Raw genomic sequence first — 18,851 nt, 5'->3', positions numbered from 1 at the left:
CATCCCATTTGGTAAAAACAAAACACCCACGAATTACCACATAGGTGGCAGCCCCCTTAATACAGAAGAGGTAATAAGAGATCTGGGGACCCAGGTAGATAGTAATCTCTCCTTTGACAATCATATTGCCAAAGTAGTTAAGAAATCCTTCTATGTGGCCCATCTAATTACTAAAGGGTTCGCATCTAGAAATAGAGGTTATTGTGCCCCTCTACTCATCTGACCCGTCCATCATAGAGTACAATGCCCCATTTGGCATGTGCCTCACAAGACACTTTCAACAGCTGGAAAGACCATAAAAGTACCTCACCAAGAGGATTACTGGCCTCAAACATATGTCCTATGCAGCCCGACTGAAAAAACTCCGGCTGTACTCATTGGCATATCGCTTACTCAGAGGTGATCTCTGCCTGACTTACAAAGCCATGTCCAACTCAGAATTGATGGACATGCTCCACCTAAAGAAATCCAAGTCACTGTGAGCCACACGCTTTAGTGAGCTAAACCTCGCCACAACAATAAATAGAACATGCTGGAGGGATAGATTCCTGTCACAGAGACTCCTCATGCTTTGGAACAAAATTCCAAACTACATTAGGCAGAGCCCCTCACTAACGCTCTTCAAGAGAAACCTTGACGAGTGGATGGGTAACAGAAAATACACCCCTGGGATCACTTCATTGGCTCTGCTTGACAGAGGATCCATTAATTAAATCAATGGGGTGGCAAAAGCTGACACACTCTAGCTAGGCTTATAAATGCCCTCGGGCAGATAGCCTAGAACCTACCTATGAACCTATAAATAATTGGAAGTATTTTCTGTACTAATGCTGAAACTTGAACTGTATTTTTTTTTTATTAACAGCTGTAAAATTCTTCCTAGAAAAGAATTTATTTTTCTTCTGCTTTTCTAACTGATTTTTTTGTTTTGCTTATCCTTTGTTGACTAGGCTAGTTCCACAACACAGGTAGCATCTTTTCAGGAAGACCCAAGGTGGTAGTTATGCTACTAGCCTAGGGCATTGGTGAACTTCCCCTACTGTTTTCGATAAATGCCATATCTTTTACATTTGCTTCAGCTACCACCAACATAAGCAGATGGTAATTCAGTTTAATGTCTCATCAGAAGGATGACACATTTCAAGAGTGCAGCACCCACTAATGCCACAGTGCAGTATCTGCAATCCAGTCACCTGGAATGGGAATAGAACCCACAACGTTCTGGTCTTGCGGCACCAAAGGCGAGTGTGCTACTTTTTGTGCTACTAACATTGTTTTCCTCTTACTTTTTAAATTTCTTCTTTGCTAGTATCAAGGCAGTGTAATTACTGGCCAGTAACTGAATTTTACCCAAATTTAAACCGTTTACTGGTATTGTTTCAGTTTCTTTTTTCTCACTGGGGAGGCGATAATCAAGCTGTTGATCAATGTGCCATCATGGAAGTCCGACATCATGGAATTATTTTCTTTATTCTAGTATTTTAGAATGTCCAGAGGAAAGTTAGTGCTCCTATATATGTTTTTCAGCATATTCAGAACTCCAGATGCAAACAGGAACAATCAGTTGTACAGTCGAAGAACAAAAAAAACTTCAAACAACTGCAGAACAAAAGAGACTATTCTTTGCAGGATGTTTTATTCTGCAGTTATTTGGAGTGTTTTTTATATTCAGAACTATTGCCTGCCATAGCTAACTATGACTTTGAAAAAGAGGCACTAGTGTCTTGCGGATTACCTAATTAATAAGCGAATAAAATAAAAATATAGCACTACTCACCGTCTGTGATGGTCTCCTGTTTCAGCATTCAGATGTACAGCTTTCTTAAGATGAAATGTTACACTGACTCAAAATCCCTTCTGAGTGAAAAGCTTGGTTGTATTTCATGTGGGTATTAAAAACCACATGACACTTGATGAAGAGCAAGAGAGTTTCCCCTCTAACTAATGGTCACATGCCTCACTGGCTAAATCCAGAAAAAGAACTAGAGGCTTAAGCTAATGTTAAGTCAGGGCAGAAATTAAGTATTTAGTATACAGATTACTGGTTGTTGCTGTTAAATTATTAGTATATTTACCAACGTCCCTTATGTAGGTATTTAAAGAATTTGATAAAGACAGCAATGTGAAAATTCAATAAAGGTGTTTGAAGAAAAAAGAAAAAACAGGCAATTGTATAACTGTACCTTTTTGATACATCAATGAAAAATACTTGAAATTCAGATGTATGAATGTTGAAAACACTGATGCATAATATCGACGTCATGCATATTAAGTAGGTTAAAATATCGAGACAGAAATTCGAAATTGCCATGTCGATGTTAAATTTGACTTTTCTGTTGTATTCACTTGCTGAAGTACTGCAAACTGTGAACCAATAGTCCCAAGCTGTGCAAAGCATTACAATATACATTATAAAGTGTATTACAGAAACACCGTAAAAATCCCACGTAATAGTGACATATCCCTGTAGTCTCCTTGAAATACAAACTGGAACACCGCAATAGTAGTATACTCCCAACATATCCCTCACAAGTCTTGTTGCATTTCCATCAAAAGTTGCCCAGACATATAGTATAGTTTAACTAATGACATTTGACACAGATGAATTTCCGGAATTACATGTACACGATGTACAAAAACATCCTAAACGCTGCAATGTTTAGCGACAAGTGCCATAAAACCTTTAGGGGTGAAATCACTTCTCTTTTGGAAAATTAAACAGAAAAATAGATGAACAGAATTTGCAAGTTATATTACCTAATTATGTGTATTATTCTCTCCTACTTTATAAAACTCGAAAGAGTTAAAGAGCATTTCACTAAATTTTAATGTCATTTCAGTAGTCAGTGTGCCATGAAAGTTCTTGCAGTGTACTTCCTTTTGTGTTAGGCACCGTGAATCAGCCTTAATTTATAAGATGATCAGATGATTTCTTAGGTTTTCTTGAAACCATCATCTCTCATCTTTAACTTTTAGACTATAATTGAATTAATTATGAATTTTGCATGAGGATTTTCTTCTCCTCCTTGCACTTGGCTTGTTAATTAGGTTTTACATTTCAAACTGTTTCCACAGTATTCATACTCACAGCTTAAACTCACTTTGCAGCAATGATTCGTGCCTCTTATCTAGTTTTTATGGTAACCTCAGCTAATAAAGTATTAATACATCTTTTCATACATTACATTGACTATTTGCTGTTATTTCTCAAACCTTGACTTTTGTATAGACCTATTATTCACCAAGCTCTTTTGCAGTCTCTGTATATACCTTAGTTTGCCATTTCCATTAGAGAGTTTGTAGTCAACATACCCGGCTTGAGTTTCTATATTTGTTTCAATCAACATGGAAGATATTTTCTCTTCTTTTGATTTACTTTAGAAAGTGCATTTTATTGTGGTCAGAATGGATGCTACCTTATGTTTTATTGTAAAAACACTTGTCTCTGTATGCTCACAGATAAACTTCTTTGTTTCCTTCACAATGAAAAGCGACATTCAACAATGACGACATACGTTTGTTTGACAGTCGCATGGCTGACTTCAGATCTTATACGGACTTATGACTGTCGAGTACTGTGAGTTAGTTAACATGACTTTCAGTATTATAAATGTCGAACACATGGCTGTCTGATATGTTACTTTAGATATTTTGATAGTAAACCAAAAGGAACCAATAGTAGTTACTGAATATGTTTGTACAGTGTTGTACAGAGATAAAGCTCCAACTATGATGGAGGCAATTTGGGTTTGATTAGTGGTTCATGCATCTGGGCAGTGGCAGGGAGGTAGGGTGTGTCCCTCCTTAGAGGAGAAGAGGGAGGGGCACATGCATGGAACACACAAAGCAATTAGATCTAACCACAAAGTGATTCCTGAAGATGGGTGCGGTGGCTTACCAACATCAACTCCTTGTGGAAGTGAAGAGTAAATCGGCACAGTCTGTCCAATGCACGTCCACCCACAGGACATTACCATGGCGTGTGTCAGTGTGTGTATATGCTTGCGCGCACAGACACACACACACACATACATATATAAATATATATATATATATATATATATATATATGTATATATCTGTATGTGTGAAGGGCATAATGTCGATCTGGAACAGTACTGATCTGTTTTCACTGAGTGTTGAGTATGAAATGTACAACAGTTTGGTCACACGCCTGATTGCCCTTGTTCAAGTTTTGCAGTTTTCTACTGTGTTCTGGCATTGATTCCAGTCGGTAAAGAGATTTGTCCTTTGTTCAAGTTGGTGCAGTTGTGGCACTGGTGTATTTAAGTCTGAGAAGCACGCCCTCTGCATAAAACATTTAAGTTTTTTTACTGCATGTTCAATATTGCTTTTGCTGGCATTTTGTGCAGTCAAGATTTTCTGCATTCGAGGTTTTTTTTTCCCAGCAGTGCTGTGTTCAGTGTTATTATCTTGTCCATATTTCCTCATAATATATAAAAGAGATTGTCCACATTTCATCATATGTCACTATCATCCAAGGTGTAGTAGAAGCTTTATACCTATACTTGCTGTATAAATGTATATAGACGTACATAGAGAGAATCTTTAAATGCACTTGTATTACCATAATATAAACAAACACAAGTTTATTTGAACAAACCAACAAAAATAAAGCCCCACATGACTTTTCTCAGTCAGGTAATCAGTTGTTTGCATTACGTACTTTAGAAGTAATGCTCAAGTCCACAGATGTAATATCACCACACCGGTTCAGTCCTACACAGCCTTTGCAACAACATGTTACATATTAAAAGTCATAGCTGCAGGCCTTGCCAAGCCATTCTTTCAGAAACATAGCAAGGATACAGCAAAGGGGTAGCCACCAAATGCACAGTGTTAGGGAATGTAATCATAACTGCAGCTTAGCCTACAACCACCATAGGTCTCCACAGTGTCATCAGATCATAGGAATCATGAGTCTTTGGGCAGCGTCCCTGTTATACCTTATGATAAGCTCCAAACTGAGGAAGGACCTTCCTGTCTTCAGCCTTCTAAGCTCCAGCCTTTAATACAAGCTTAAATGGTAATCATTACTTTCACTAATTGACAGATGTGAGGCACACTTAAAGCCAGATATCCCATTCTCCACACACAAGATGTTACTATACAGGTCTGTATGTGTATACATGTGTGTGTTGCACCCAAGATAAGGACAGAAGTAGGCTAAAATGATATAAAATCCAGTCTGGCATTACAAGGATGCCATTCCTAATGGGGCCCTGGCTTTTGTCCTTTCAGAGAATGAGTGGGCCTTCAAGGAGATACTGATATGACATGGATGCAAGATGGTCAACTGCCAAGAGATTCAGCTTTGCTATGGAAAAATGGATGGGAAATCTGAAATTCACTCCTGGTATGGCTGCTCTGTCCCTGATGGACATCGGCAGCCCCCTATGTCCCTGATGGACAGAGTCAGCCAGCAAATCATCCCCTATAAATCAAACATAACATCAAATTTGTGGGTCACATTTGGGTTGCACAGCTAGGCTTTTTAGGGCCCTAGTGGTCATTAGCCTACTATATACCTATGAACCTATAAGGAGAAAGAGGGAAAAAAGTGCTGAAATAGAAAAAAAGAGAAGGTGTCAAATAAAAAGGTTATAGTTATCTGTGAGTGCAAGTTCACAAAACGGCAGCTAATAAATCTTCATGTTTAAAGTAAACATTATTAAATGTTGATTTTTTTTTAAAAGTGAAAGTGACAAGTGCATTGTAATAAAATGCTTGCTTAGAAGGTGCATCTGAAACACACAGTTTTGAATGGTGTATGCAGGAGAGGGATGTAGTGTATACAGCATGCATCACAGCCATCTATATGTCAGTGAAATAAAAGGGGTGATGTAAACATAAGCTGTAATGTGAGTGATCCATGAGGCAGTGTGTAGATTTTGCACCATACTCCGGTTGTGGGTAACTAGGACTGTAGATCACAAACTCTCTAGGTTTCAGTTTATCCTTGCTATTCGCTGATAAGAAACTGCCCATTCAGACACTCCAGCACACAGCCTGTATTTGTGTTCCTATTCATCACAGTGAAGAGATGTTTGCCCTTCAGGGAACCACAAAGCTGCAGACTACTGCAAGATAGAGTTTGTTCATTTCATGTAAATAATCAAAATCAATTTATCTTGCAAGTTCATCTTTCAGTGTGAATATATTAAACAGCTGGCTTTGGTTTGCAGCTCTATCAGTTCACTTTCAGAGTTTTAGCAGAGCTGAAATCCCATCTACCAATATTTATTCTTTTTATTCCTTTTTCAATGTGTTCACCCTAGGCTTAGCAAACTGCCATGCAAAGCATTACCTTTCTTCACAATGTGTCAGTGACAACTGCAACATTTAGCATAATCTTAGCGGTTTATTAACCTACTATACTAATGTGCTTGTTACAGAAAAATATCTTGTATTAGAAAACTCTGTTAGATACCACATTACTTTGTTTTTCTTTCCCATAAAATGGTATTCTTAAAAACATAATGTTCTTTTTATTTCTTCAGTCTATTTTATGCAGATATGTTCATTTGTTGTCCTGTGTCCCAAAAAGTTGCAGTGGTTACATGTCAGACTATTGTAGCCTGATTGCTAGACTCCACACTGCGACCTTGCTGTCAAACATATTATAGTAATTCATAAATTTGAGGCACTGTGTCGTGAATCTGTCTCTGACCTTAAAATTTCTGAACCTCTAGAAACAGTAAATTTGGGCAATGCCCGAGTTTTATAGCTAGCCAGCATTGCAGCTGACCTATTGTTTGTAAGTGGAGGGTAGTGAAGACGGTCAAGGTTCAATCAGAGTAACACAATGCATGGAAAGTGAAATGCATCATGGCCATGACCAGTACCGCAAAATGAAGCCGCCAAAACCGCATGGGCAGAATTCATCCATCACTGACGTTGGCTAGAGTGAAGCAGAAGTGACGCACTTTTATCTTTTACAAATTGTATGTTTTGTGTGTGTTTGTGTGTGCGCATCACAAGCGTGCGTGCACACACACACACATATTTGGGTCTGCCATATTTTGTCAAAGTACCATAATATTGAATCCCATTTTGTTGATGATGAAAATACTGAAGCCCACTTCATCGAAGTACCGGAGCTATGAAGATCTTCCCACGGTAAGTAACCTTTTCTGTGAGATGGTGAACTTCACCCTTTTCCCAGCTATAATGCGATCTCGGAGTTGGTATATTTAGTTAGGGGGTTGTGGGGGGGTGCAGCCTGCCACCTGTGTGGGTTAGGGATGGCGCCGTTTGGGTTTTCTCTTTTTTGGGGTAAGTGGTTACTTACCCTGGGAAGATCTTTATAGTTCCGGTCCTTTGAGGTTAGGGATGGCGCTGTTTGGGTTTTCTCTTTTTTGGGGTAAGTCGTTACTTACCCTGGGAAGATCTTTGTAGTTCCGGTCCTTTGATGAACTGGGCTTTGATACTTTCAGTGTCATCAAAATGGGATTCAATATTATGCCACTTTGACAAACTAAGGTAAACCCATATATATCTATAGATTTATTGAGGATAGAACTCCCCTTCCCCCATTCACAGTACCCATGTTAATGGCCAGTCCCAAAGTTTGCTGAACTGGGTTTCATTGAATCTGCTCAGTGGTGCAAGACTCATTGAAACTGGCTGCAGTAATACATTAGATACTTATATAAGTGTACACACAAATAATTTAATTGCTGATTCACTTTATCAGCCACTTAGATCATGAATGTTAATATTTGTTTTTATGTGCACAGTTCATATTACTGTGTTGCTGTTGAAATAGCAAAGTTCACAAAGCATAAAGTGCCTCTCCAAGAAACAAGTATATCCAAATGCAAAACAAAGAAAGACACATACACGGCAAACAAACAATTGAAACAGAAAAGATGGACATAGAATTGCAAACTTTAATTTATAATATCTCAGGACACACTTTGAGTGTCGGAGAGATGGCACTGCTTTAAAAAAGATCTGTCCGTTGTTCCCTCTTTAAATACTGATATCATAGATATAATCATTGATGTAAAAAATTTCTCAAGGAATGTAATGTTAAAAAAGATGTTTGGTAAAGGGAATGGATATATGAACAGTTTTAAGAACCCTAGTGTTTTCACTCCAAATTTACACCCACTTCTTGAAGCAGTTGACAAAGCTGTAGAAAATGATTTGCTACCTCTAACATGTTCTAATAGTAGAATTAAACCGGTTTTTAATTTAACAAATATAGATAGAAGCCATTAAGTCACTGCAGAAAAATGAAAATATTATAAGACCTTCCGATAAGGGAGGGTCTGTTGTTGTCATGGATTATAGTGCTTATGGTTTGAAAATGACTCGTATGTTGTCTGATCTTGATACTTATACGATTTTAACAGTGAAAGAACTGGATCGTGTTAAGAATGTGCGAGCAGATTTATATGATATGTTGATGTGTAGACAAATAGTAAACTATATAAGTATTTTTAGTTGAAAACCCAGTTTGTTCCTACTATCAAAGGATTACTCAAAATACATAAGGATGAAACAGACCCCCCCCCCCCCCGTTAGACACACAGTTTCTAGTAGGGGCTAGCTCACTGAGCTGGTTTCTATATTCCTAGAGAAATGTTTGAGACCAGTAGTGGATAATACAGACACTATATTGAAAGATATGGAACATTTCCTTATGTCACTTTCTGACTTTATTTTTTAAGAACAAAATGTTTTTAATTTTATAGTTGTTACACTTGATATCACCCCTTTATTTATAGTCATACCCAACACTGAAGGTATAGAGTATATTAGCCAGTATTTATTGAGTATGACTCATGTTTCACGTGATAAGATCACTCGTATTGTTTGCCACTTGATTTGGTTCTAAGGAATAATGCCTTTCTGTATGAAGATAAATATTTTCTTCAAAGAAAAGGTGTGGTCGTGGGCACCCCATGTGCCAGTTCATATGCTAAATTAGTGATGGCATTTTAGGAAATTACTTGCATCATGACCCGCAATGTGTACTCAAGTTAGTACGGTACTATAAAAGGTTTGTGGATGACATATTCCTTTTATGGAGTGTTACTGAGTTTCAGTTGGAAGACTTTATTGCTTATTTGAATACCACCACAGATTTCTTACATTTTACTGGGAAATAGTCCATGGAACAAACTGATTTTTTAGATGTTTGTTTAAAAAGAGATGGACAGGTTATGTCCACCACTGTTCATAAGAAGGAGTGTAAAAGGAACAATCTCCTACACAGAGATAGTATGCATCCACCCCATGTATATAAAAACATTATAAGGGGACATGGTTTAATAACACTTTATTAAACGTTTTAGTTCTGCATATGCAGTGTATGTGCCTTTCTTTGTTTTGCCTTTGGTTTCTGTCTTAATGACTATCATGCCATAATGTCTTGTTCTCTGTAGGTGCAGCTGAGAACTGATGAGATGAAGAGCTTTGCCATGAAAGTCATGAGAAAGAAGCATATCATCAACACCCATCAAGAGCGGCATGTCCTATCAGAAAAGGAGATCATGCAGCTGGCACACTGTGATTTCATTATCAGGTTATTATAACATTTAGTGATTCCATTTTATAAAGTGTACGAACTGTTCATCCGTACTTTACTGACTTCAGAGTCCCTATTCAGGGGGTAAATCTCTAGTTCAGCACATTTCTTTAATTCCCAGACTTAAGGACTCTGCGTATCTGACTGAAATGTATTTTAGCTTCACAGGTGGGACTCTGCAATCACTTGGATCTTAGTCATAATGTAAATCATTGATAGTTCTAGTATAAGATATTATAAACCTTCAGCATTCCTGCTGTGGAGAGAGCAGAGGCCAGAGCCAGCACTGCACTACCTATACCAGTTGGGAGGGATGCACCACATGAAGCATCATCACAAGCACTAGTGGTTCAGGCCAGCCGCCTAATAGAGATGGTGAAGGAAGTTCTACACATTCATTATGGCCCATCAGGTGTTGATTCTGGAGGCTGGTTAACATAGACACTAGCAAGGGGGATTAATTTATGATCCCTTGTCACTGTCAGTTGAGAGAAGATAAGGAATTAGAATACCAGATATTGACTAAAGTGACTTCTTACAAAGTCTGTCCATGAGATAATTTTCTGAGGTCTTCCTCAGGCAATGAGCAGTTCACCTCATGGACATTACTGGTTCAGGATAGGTCTCTGCTAACCACATTAGAGGGCTGCATTCCAAGGTGTAACTGATGACCTACCCACTGCTCCCTCCTGTCCAAGTGAAGGCCTCATAAGTTCGTAGGTGTTTAGTAGGCTAATGACTACAAGGGCCTTTTTAAGCCTAGCCATGTTTCCGAAATCTCTGACAAGTTCTGGTACCCTTGATAAGTGTAACCAGGGGCCTGGGAGATGAAATACTTACAAGCAGGGGCCCAGGAGTTGAATTTACAGGCTGCCTGTATCCATTAGAAACATAGGTGCCAAACCAGGGATTAATTCCAGTTATCCAAGTTACACTTGAATTGAGTAACTTTGACAACTGGATGGGACCAAACTCATATCAGAGAGACCAATTGTTTACTATGCCACAGTTAAAGAAAGCACATTCCTTAAGTTGAGGAGACAGCCTTCCTTCCTTCTATGCAAGCTGGGCCAGCAGGCATTAAACTGTCCTCATGTCATGGGACCATATCCACAGGGATAACAGCCTGATGTCTGTACTAGTCCCTGCACAGATCTGTCATGACCAGCTACTGACTGTGGTGAGCACTGCCCCAAATACTGCATTGCCATTGCCCCACACACAGTCTGCATTTGCCATTCACACATCATTTCACTCTACAGGAGAGCCCAGGCCACTCCTTGTTAGCAGGGCCAGATGCAGCACAAGGCAACATAGGTAGCTGCCTTGCTCCCAGTGCTGACAGGAGCCAGTAAACATCAGGAAAAAAAAAAAATCTGCTGTGTTGCTCTATTTTGATCTTTGATAGCTCCTATTTCTTTCATTAACTCAAATGTAGAGCAAATGAAAGAGAGGTCTTGAAGCTTGTCACAGTCAAAACAGACCACTATGAAGACAAGCCACCATTCTTGCAGAAGCACAGTGTTTTGGAATTACTGATTCCAACCAAGCAGTGCCGTAGACATTGTCATATGTAGCATGTGTGGATCTGGTAAGTAACTGCTATGCAGTGTACTGTTTTGTGTGCTTCCAAGTTTGTGCGAGCATACACGGTTGTGTGTGCATCTATAATTGTGCCCCTTTACAGAACTTTAATTGTGAATCCATTTTGACATTTTCAGACAATGGCATTCATTAGCAGCTTGTAGTTCTTGTTTAGGAAATGTATGTCTGTTAATAATGTGAGATATTGGCATTTTTATAGCTCTTATTGTTCAGAAAATGAGTGTTGATGAAAACCTCTTGCTCTGTTGATGTTTTAAGTGATTAGAGTTGTCTGCCAGTCATCTGTCCCTGACATTTGCAAAACATTTCTGATATTGCGTCATATTTTGTTGTTCCATGTAAAACTCTCTATCGATTTTCTGAGAATCACAATTAGAGTTTCATTGTTCTGCTCAAAAATGTATATCTGTGTTACACTTTTAGCTTTTTAAGTGAAATGTGAATACTTCCTGTAGTCAAAAGTGCAGGGTTTGGTTTCTTTCACTTCTGTTGTCCTGTGGTGTGACTTTAAGCAAGCTACATAACCAGACGTACTCTCTGGTCATCCCCAAAAGAGATGTCTTCCAGCGGAGTTACCCAGTTAACAGACAAAATAGTAAAAAAATAAATAAATAAAATGTGCCCCTTATTCTGCTTTTTTGTGTCCCCCCATTATTTTAGGCTTTATCCAAAATTCTTGAGCAAAAAAGTCGGAAGGTATTGGATATGGTTTTCTGGCAAACTGTTGTAGAATGGATTCATAGGTTAGTACTAGGCTAACTAAGAACAAAGAAAACGTAGCACAACGACCGTGAAAAGGATCCGATCCAGTACCAGGTACTCGGGCAGAACGGAAAAGGCATGCAAGATAAATAAATTCTCCACCAAGTTGATACCAACGGTTTTATTCCATAAAACACACAAATGGTAGATTCCAAGGCAATAAACACGATAAAAATGATGCTAGGTAGTGCAACTTTACAAATACAATAAAACGGTTGAGCCCTTTCATCTGATAATAACAGATTTCATCAGAACCATGTTGTTGTCTACATCACTAGTTTAAATAGCCAACATTTTGGTGCCAAATGTTAATTAGTAATTAATTATTCATTATTAAAACAAAAATGCATTTAATCATAATATAGTTCCTATGTTTTCCACAATAAAATGTTACAATTCTTAAATTACTATTGCTTAAAATGTCATAAAAATATTTAAAAAAAACATTACATTTTAAAGTATGGATACATTACTAATATATGAACCTTCCTTATGTATTAATACTGTAACCTTACTAAGATACACGCTAAATATGACTACAATAAATACATAAATAATTACTATCTAAGCCAACCTACCTATGCCAATGGATACCATTGTAAGTTAGAATACATACATATATTCTAAACCTAAAGATTGTTATAACATGTTTGGATATTAAAAATTATATATATATATATATATATATATATATGTATATGAAAACATATACAAAATAGATGAAAAGAAGAAGTAAAGAAATGTGAATGTATTGGTCAATGTACATGATATATGGGGAATAATTATAGTCACTAGGGGTAAACTATGGAAAGGCTGAATAAATAATTAATTGATACCAAACTGTAGAGAATAGATAATATCTTACAGCAGGCAAGAATATATACTCTAAGCTCACATAGAATCATGGGCATCCCAAAATTAAAAAGGGTTTAATACTAATATATTCGTTAATTCCTGGAGGCGTCGTAGCGTCCAGGAGTATTTGCCATCTACTTTCCATAGCTCCCAGTTTGGCTTTCCAATTACCACTCTCCACAGTACTAACTACCTGATCTAAAATAGCAAATTTGAAGTTATGATCCTTACCCTTTACTAAAATATGTTTGCATAGTGCATTTTTGTCGTCACCTTTTTTGATCTTATATGTGTGTTCATAAATCCTGGTTTTAAATTTTCTTTCGGTTTTACCTACGTAGTATGCATTACATATTGTACAGGTCGCTAGATATAGTACTAGGCTAACTACCCTTGTGGGCCTTTTCAAGCCTAGCCAATTACCCCATGTGACAATCAAACCCTGCACCTTTTGCTGGCATGTAGGTGTGAAGTGCACTGTGTTGGTCTACGGCAGTGTTTATCTGTGACTTAGAACACAGGAGGAAGGCTATAAACTTTAATGTGCTGTGTCTTATATTGCAGGGTTTGATTCCATAGCCTTTATCTGTCTGTTGTATCACTCTAACCAAGTCAACCAGACAATGCTCCTGGCCTGCCTTGAAAAGGGACAGTTGCTTTTAGGCTTCTGCTTGTTCCAGGCTGTTGGCTAATGTGTTACACAACTGTCTTTAACATCCCTGGACTCCTCACATATACTGTTTGACTATGAATTCCATCACATCTGTTGTAGATGAATGGCTAGTCAAATGTACTTTCAATAAATGTGAGTCTCAAGGGAAGAGAGTTTTAACTGCTGCTCATAAGAATATTTTCAATGTCAGAGTTTTTTGTTTTGTTTGTCAGATGACTGTCAATTTTTTCGCTATAAAATTTGAAATAAAAATGTTAAATTAAATCCAACTCTTTGTAATAATCAGAAAAATAAAGAAGAAAATGATAGTCACACTGACAGGTTTGAACACTGTTTTATGGTAATTGGGGAAAGACAGACAAGTAATGGGATGATGGTACTGTGGGGCCCCACTTCATAACCCTTCCCAAGGCCCATTTTAACCATGATCCTGCTCTGCTTGTCAAAGCTTAGTGTAGGGCATGTCTGTTGCATCCCAAGAGGGACCTGAGATTTGTGTGTCAGAGGCGGATAAAGATAATGAGTTCTTAACTTACTATAACTTTCCTACAGATGACCCCTTCTTTGAGAGTCTCCTAAGCTGATGACGTCCCCAGTGGGCTGTCTTGGTGTTTATCTTAACTTACTATAACTTTCCTACAGATGACCCCTTCTTTGAGAGTCTCCTAAGCTGATGACGTCCCCAGTGGGCTGTCTTGGTGTTTATCTTAACTTACTATAACTTTCCTACAGATGACCCCTTCTTTGAGAGTCTCCTAAGCTGATGACGTCCCCAGTGGGCTGTCTTGGTGTTTATCTTAACTTACTATAACTTTCCTACAGATGACCCCTTCTTTGAGAGTCTCCTAAGCTGATGACGTCCCCAGTGGGCTGTCTTGGTGTTTATCTTCCTTCTTTCAGAAAACAGTTAAATCAAGTATCTGGAGAAGTCCTTGCAGGAAACTTGGGTCACTCTCCCATGAAACTTGTCCTTATGAATCCCATCTTTGTACTCTGGATGCATCTAGATTCAGATCCCGCTCATCCTAAGCAGGTTGGTTCCAATATAACCTTTTGGCTTCATCTTCCACGTCTTGGAAGCTGCATCTTTCTGGTTTGCTGGAAGAAAAGTCTTGTGCTAGCTGTGGGCCTTTGGTTAATTAGGATTTAGAAAACTCCCATTGGTCTCACCATTCCCAATTCCATGCATTCCTTGTGGGCCTATCTCCTAACAAAAATAAACAGAACTATTGAATTTGAGATGGAGGCTTTGGAAAAGGGACTCTGTCTTCTTGAATGATTAATCAGCAAATTAAAGTTAACAAACCTAATCAATGGATGTTGAATTAGACAAAGAAAACAGTGCGTTAAGAAATCTATTTTTGCAGGAAAGTATCACTGTATCCCATGCACACATACATGCTATGGATTCTGACTCCTCTCTATGGATGTGCACCGTTAGATACATAGTAATTCAGAATGTGCAATTCACTGTCTCTGATGTGGCATTTTGCCATTTTAAAAACTTTACTTCTGGGAAATGTGAGCCATTGACCTTTAGTAAATAGCTATGATGGCTTCAATAAGGACCTTCTATATAGTTAGATATATTTCTCACTTTCAAATAAATCACAGACCTCATCATTATTTTTTAAGAAAACAATGACCCCAGTTTGGAACATTCCTTTGACCAGACTAACCGATATCTCTGTAACCTCACCAGAAACAGGGATGATGAAAGGTGGAGGACTAGCATCACCCTCACCTATCCATTGGACGTTAATGATATCAAGAGAGCAATAAAAGAAAAATGGTGCATTATTAGTGAAAACAATACTCTGAATAAGACACTCCCCCCAAAACTGGTCTTTACCATCTGTAAAAACAAGAGCATAAAGTTCTTTGTACAAAGAAGAGCACTACTAGAGAATGTGCAACTTTGGAAAGGCACCTATCAATGCAGTCCACCTTTCTGCAACTATTGCAGATTCATGAGCAGCCAGGGATCTTTGTTTTGTCCCAACCAGAAGAAATTTACGAGCACAGGCTACAGTAACTGCAACTCTGAGACAGTTGTTCACAGAGCAAAATGCAAACTTTGTCCAGCTTTTTATGTGGGAAAGAGTATCAATAAGTTAAAGAACAGGACAGCACACTACTGCACCGATGTACATCACGGCATTCCTACCAACTACTTGGCCAAGCGCCCTAAGGAAAAAATTGGACACAGCAACTTTACTTTTCCTGTCATTGACAGACCTGGATGGCAACAGAAATGACAGACTAGAGAAGAAGGAATCAGAATGGCAGATTTGACTGAGAGCAAGAAAACCACCAGGCCTGAATACCTCACTTTCTATTAACTGTGTACTGAACCTTAGGAAACTGGAGCACCACAAGTTTTATACATATATGTGTGTGTGTGTGTATATATATATATATATATATATATATATATATGTGTGTGTATATATATATATATATATATATATATATATATATGTGTGTGTGTGTGTGTATATATATATATATATATATATATATATATATATATATATATACAGTGGATATAAAAAGTGTACACACCCCTGTTAAAATGCCACTTTTTTGTAATATAAAAAATTAGAGACTACAGTAAATCATTTCAAAACTTTTCCGACCTTTAATGTGACCTATAACCTGTACAATTCAAATGAAAAACAAACAAATCTGTTGGGGGGATATAAAAAATAAAAATTGTACAATAAGCTGGTTGCATAAGTGTGCACACCCTTAAACTAATACTTTGTTGAAGCACCTTTTGATTTAATTACAGCATTCAGTCTTCTTGGGTACACATCTGCCATCAATTAAAGAGACTCTGATTAACCCCCAATAAAGTTCGGCTGACCTAGTAGGATTTTCCTGACATTTACTTAGTTACCTGATACAGCAAAAGCGATGGTTCGCAGAGAGCTTACAAAGCATCAAAGGGATCTCATTGTTGAAAGGTATCACTCAGGAGAAGGGTACAAAAAAATTTCCACAGCATTGGATATACCATGGATGACAGTGAAGACAGTCATCAAAAAGTGCAGAAAATATGGGACAACAGTGGCGTTCCAAAGAATTGGATGTCCCTCCAAAACTGATGAAAAGACAAGACGAAAACTGTTCATGGAGGAAGCTGCAGGAATTTCTGGCAAGTACTGGTTGTGCACTACATAGGTTTCTAGGTAGGTACCAGGCTATCGGCCCAAGGGCCTAAGTAAGCCTAGCCAACAAGGTTCCCTGGCTTACGCCACCCAAGAAAGTTAATTTCCTGTGCCCCTGTCGAGCAGAGCCACAGAAGTGATCCCCGGGGTGTATTTCCTGTTTCCCATCCACTCATCAAGATTTTTCTTGAAGAGTGCTAATGAGAAACTTTGCTTGACATACATAGGTAGCTTGTTCCAGAGTATAGGAAGTCTCGGGGACAGGAATCTATCCCTCCAGCATTTCCTTTTTATTGTGGTGACAAGGTTTAGGTCCCTAGTGTATGTAGCTTGGAGGGATTGGAATTCCTTTAGGTGTAGCATGTCCAACAGCTCTGGGTTTAACATAGCTTTATGTGTTAGGCAGAGATCTCCTCGGAGTAGGCGATATGCTACAGAGTAAAGCTGGAGTTTGAGACAGTCAGTGTAGGGCATCTGTTTGACGCCAGTAATCCTTTTTGTGAAGTACTTCTGTGGCTTTTCCAGCTGCTGCAGAGTACATTCCAAAAGGGGCATTGTACTCTATAATGCATCTCAGTGCCGAGTAGAGGGGAACAATGACCTTTTTTTTCCTGGTTGAAAACCCTTTTGTGATGAGGTGTGCCACCAAGAAGGATTTCATGACTACTGTGGCGATGTGATTATCAAAGGAGAGACTACTGTCCACCTGGGTCCCAAGGTCTCTTATCACACATTTGGTGTTAAGTAGACTGCCGTTTATGTGGTAGTTCATGGGTACAGAGTTTTTACCAAAGGGGATGACAATGCACGTTTTGGCATTGAGCTTGTGGCCATGCCTCTGACACCAGGCATCTGTCTTAGTGAGGCCCTTCTGTAGGATGTCCACATCATTTGAGGACTCAACTATGGCTTCTAGTTTGCAGTCATCTGTGAACTTTGTTAGCCAGAGTCCTTCTGTGTTAGCCTGTACTTCAGAGAAGTAGATACCAAACAGGAGAGGTCCCAGGAATGAACTCTGTGGTACTCCACTTGTCACTGGCTTGAAGTCAGATTTGGAGTCTGCAACTTTTACATTGTGGGTTCTGTCAGTGAGCCAGTTGGCAAACCCATCTTTTGATGTAGGGATTTATACATAGTTTAGTGAGTTTAGCTATAATTCCAGAATGGGGGATGGTGTCGAAAGCCTTGCCAAGGTCAAGATAGGCTGTGTGAACCACCTTACACTAGTCTACGGCTTTAGTGACTGTCTCAAGGAAGTCGATAAGGTTCAGAGGGCAGGATCTGCCTTTCACAAACACGAACTGGGTGGGGTCCAGAGTTTGGAGGTTACCAATGTCTTTGTTTGAGTTCCATGATGATACATTCCATGGCCTTGCAGACCAGGCTCATCAGGCTAATGGGGCATCAGTTCCCAGGATCAGTGGTGGCTTCCCTTTGTGGAGTGGGATAACTGTTGCTGTGCGCCATTCGGTGGGCACAAAGCCTGACGTGAGACTATGATTTAACATGGGGTTTAGGTGGGGAGCCAGTTCGTTCTGAAGTTCGTGTAAAACACAGCCTGGGATGGCCTGGGATGTTGTCCGGTCCCATGGATGCTGTGTTTTTGGTTTTAGAGAGTGCATCTTTTACCTGCATAGATGTGATTACAGGGACTCTGTATTCTTCCTGTATAGATATGGGCCCTTTAGGGGGTGAGAGGGGGGTAAAGTTAGCACTGAACCTATCTACCAGCATGTTAGCAATATCAGTTGGTTCTGTAATTTTTGTGCCGTTGTACTGTAACTCAGAGCAGATCTGGGTGTTGCCATTAAGATTCTTGGCATAGCAATATAATGCTTTGTGGTTGCCCTTAGAATCAGTGGCAATTTTGTTTTCATAGCTAGCTTTGGAGGATCTTATAAGGGATCTCAGCTTCTTACTAAGGCTGACCAGGGAGCTCCTCCACTCATGGGATTTTACTCTCTTTTGCAACAGTTTCTTCCTTCTGTTGTAGAGTTTGTTTATGGCAGGGGACCACCAGATTGGCTTCCTTTTATTTGGAGGTTAGTGTCTTGGTTCTGTTTGGGATAGCACGATCCATGTACTTGTGTAAGTGCTTATAGAGTGCATTTGTGTAAGATTCAGCAGTTGTAACTTTATTGTCCATCTGCATGGGTGTCATGAAGTTCACCACTTCTGTCTTAAGAAGCATGAAGTTGGCTTTGGAGAAAATTTTTACTGTAGTT

General features: G+C 38.8%; 1 protein-coding gene across 1 annotated transcript in view; it reads left to right on the top strand.

The window, feature by feature from the left end:
* The window catches only part of LOC122811247 (cGMP-dependent protein kinase 1-like), a 4,027,247-nt gene that overhangs the window by 2,884,197 nt on the left and 1,124,199 nt on the right, over window positions 1-18,851 (top strand). Inside the window, exon 11 of the mRNA XM_044082966.1 lies at window positions 9,416-9,555. Within this exon, the coding sequence (XP_043938901.1) occupies window positions 9,416-9,555 (140 nt within the window). The remainder of the gene's footprint in view (window positions 1-9,415; window positions 9,556-18,851) is intronic.

Source organism: Protopterus annectens, chromosome 9.part0 (genome assembly GCF_019279795.1).
Source record: "Protopterus annectens isolate FY-2018-M chromosome 9.part0, PAN1.0, whole genome shotgun sequence".
Taxonomy (NCBI): domain Eukaryota; kingdom Metazoa; phylum Chordata; order Ceratodontiformes; family Protopteridae; genus Protopterus; species Protopterus annectens.
The sequence above is the reverse complement of the archived record's forward strand: the minus strand, read 5'-3'. Positions and strand labels throughout refer to the sequence as shown.